This window comes from Branchiostoma belcheri, unplaced genomic scaffold (genome assembly GCF_001625305.1).
Source record: "Branchiostoma belcheri isolate BF01 breed outbred unplaced genomic scaffold, Haploidv18h27 scaffold277, whole genome shotgun sequence".
NCBI classification, from domain to species: domain Eukaryota; kingdom Metazoa; phylum Chordata; class Leptocardii; order Amphioxiformes; family Branchiostomatidae; genus Branchiostoma; species Branchiostoma belcheri.
In genome coordinates this window covers 158156-160781 of record NW_017803884.1, presented here as the reverse complement: position 1 = coordinate 160781, position 2626 = coordinate 158156, and the positions used below count along the sequence as shown (strand labels likewise).

The window sequence follows — 2626 nt, the reverse complement described above, 5'->3', positions numbered from 1 at the left end:
TGAGACCGGGGAGAAACATGGTTTGGCAGATTTCTTCAGCAGGCTATAGAAAAGGATGACCGAAACTATCCCATCGCGCTGGTAGAGATCCGGGTAGGCCACAGGAGCTACGTACAGGGTCAACGCAAAGGTGACACCGAACCTGCCGCACCCTGCTATCATCGGACCAGATGTTCCTCACCTGGACAACTGGTGCAGCTACATGGGGGATGGACACTTCGCAAGCATGACGGGTAATATTTCCGGTCCTGAAGCGCGGCGGCCCCTTCGTGCCCTCAGCCACGGCAGTGAACGGACGTGTGGAGAGCTCCTATTATACAGCTGCCGCTTCTAGTGTTTTTTTTTTCATCCTGCAGAGGAAAAAAATCCCAGACCACTGCTCTTCTCAAAAGGGATGGAGAGACTCGTAAGTACATGTACCGTAATTATTTTTGAAATTCTGAAAAGAACAGTTGTCATTCATGAATTCATATTTACATTCTAACATACAGGACATCCTCTTGGAACGCTATATTCATTGACAGAAAGCAAACTACTGTACATAGTGTAGACCATAAGTTTATCCTCTGTACAATGGCTAGTTCGAAGGTGCTGCCCAATAAAGACACTAGGTAGAGACAGTGTAATTCCAGATGCTGACTATGTCACAATACAGAGGAAGTATAACAGTTATTTCAACAAGTACTTTGTCAAGAAACACAGCCAGTGACGAAGATGGCCAAAGCCAAAAGAAACAAGACACCAAAACCTCTGAAGAACTGAGAGAAGTGTACAGACCGCCTATACCAAGAGTACCTGACAACGCACAAGTTCCCCCATAACCTAGCTTGGCTGCAAAACTACCTACAAGGACGCACTCAGAGAGTGGCTGCTAACGGGGAGTTGAGTAGCTGGCGACATCTCACGTCAGGAGTACCGCAGGGTGGAGTGTTGTCGCCCTATCTGTTTCTTTTGTTTATGAGCTCACGCGACACGGTTTACGACGACACCCTAGACGTGGGCTATGCGGATGACGTGGGTTTGTCCAGATCAGTCTCCCTGAAGAAAGCTAGCACGGACAGTGCCATGACAGAGGAAGCGTCGCAGCTTGACAACTGGGCTGACCGTAACGACATGCTCCTGAACGGCAAGAAAAGCCAGATGCTGCTGATCTGCTTCAGCAGAAACGCTCCAGTACTGCCACCTCTGTCTCTCGGGGGCGAGCTTGTGCCTGTCACCACTGTTGCCAAGGGGCTCGGCTTCATCTTTGACAACAAACTATCCTGGCGCGAACATGTGAAGTCTATGGTGTCAAAGGCCTCGAGCAGGCTCCACTACCTCCGCCTGCTGACAAAACAGGGCATGAGTGTGCAAGATCTTGTCCAGGTGTACCTGAGTCTCATCCGCCCTGTCCTGGAGTATGGCCATGTTCTGTTGGTCGGTTGCAGTGAGGAGCAGGCAGCGAGCATGGAGAGGGTTCAGAGGCGCGCCCTCCGGATCATCTCACGTGGCGGCAGACGTTCTGTACCGACACTGCCGTCCCTGAAGGAGAGGAGAGAGGCCGCTGCTGTGTCTCTTTTCAAGGCCATGCTGAATCCTGAACATCCCCTGCACGACCTGGTTCCTGCCCAGAGACAGTCTGTCACAGGAAGATCGCTGAGGAACAGTCACAACATCACTGTTCCCCATGCAAGAACTAAACGGCTGCAACAGTCCTTCCTGCACTACACCATCAGACTCTATAACAACCTGCCTTGAACCCACACTAGTACTGGACTTTGCATAGCCTGATAAAGCAACTTTGTTGATATATGTTGTAAATAATTTTTTTATATGTGTCTTTTGTATATATGGTTGTTTATATGTATTATTTCTTCTATGTGAATGCTGTTTGATGCTTTAAATAATGTGACAAATTGTACCTAATTCAGGGGGATGCGCTTCTGCTCCCCCTGCTGTTGTACATTTGTTTAAATGATGAGCAAATAAATAAAGTTGAAAAAAAACCCTTAACATCAAGTATGTCTCAGAAGCTCCAAGGCTGGCAAAGCTTTTTAGCGAGAAGTGAGGGAGAAAGAGCTAGAAATCTGAAAGATGGTTGTCAAGAATTTCTCCCTCGAAAAGGAGCTGGAAGCAAGGGACAGAACGCAAAAGGAGGAAGAGAAGAAGTAGTTGCTTCAAAAGAAAGAAGCAAAGGTCAAGCAGAGAGTGATCACACTCAACGTGAAGAGCTGGCGGGAAAAGTTGAAAAGAAGAGATTCTAAAATAAGAAAACAGCAGCAAAAGCTGGACATGATGGCAAAACAGCAGCAAATCACACTAGGTCACTACGTCCAGAGGAGGACGTAGAAGACAAAGTTGCCAGAATTAAGGCACGTTTTGTTATAAAGGCAGCAGAGTGCAGAGTGCAGTTTTATGAGCCTAGTGCAATACAAACATCACTCGACCAGTTGAATAGTTGGGCGTTAGAAAATGATATGATCCTAAACGGCGATAAGTGTAAGTTACTAATGATTTCATTTATGAGAGATTGCCCCCAGCCCCCCGTTATTTCACTTAATGATATTCCCCTTGAATACACAGAGAGTGCATGTATACTCGGCTTATGGTTATCACGTGATTTGGGGTGGGATAAACATGTTCAGGT

General features: G+C 47.1%; 1 protein-coding gene across 1 annotated transcript; it reads left to right on the top strand.

Moving 5' to 3' along the window:
* Positions 1 to 957: 957 nt before the first annotated feature.
* Positions 958 to 1737, top strand: LOC109472465. Its single transcript, XM_019772243.1, has one exon. The coding sequence runs from the start codon at positions 958 to 960 to the stop codon at positions 1735 to 1737; it is 780 nt and encodes a 259-aa protein (XP_019627802.1).
* Positions 1738 to 2626: the final 889 nt, after the last annotated feature.

Excerpts from the sequence above, each read along its gene's own strand:
- LOC109472465 (XM_019772243.1), top strand. The coding sequence starts at position 958 with ATGAGCTCACGCGACACGGTTTACGACGACACCCTAGACGTGGGCTAT.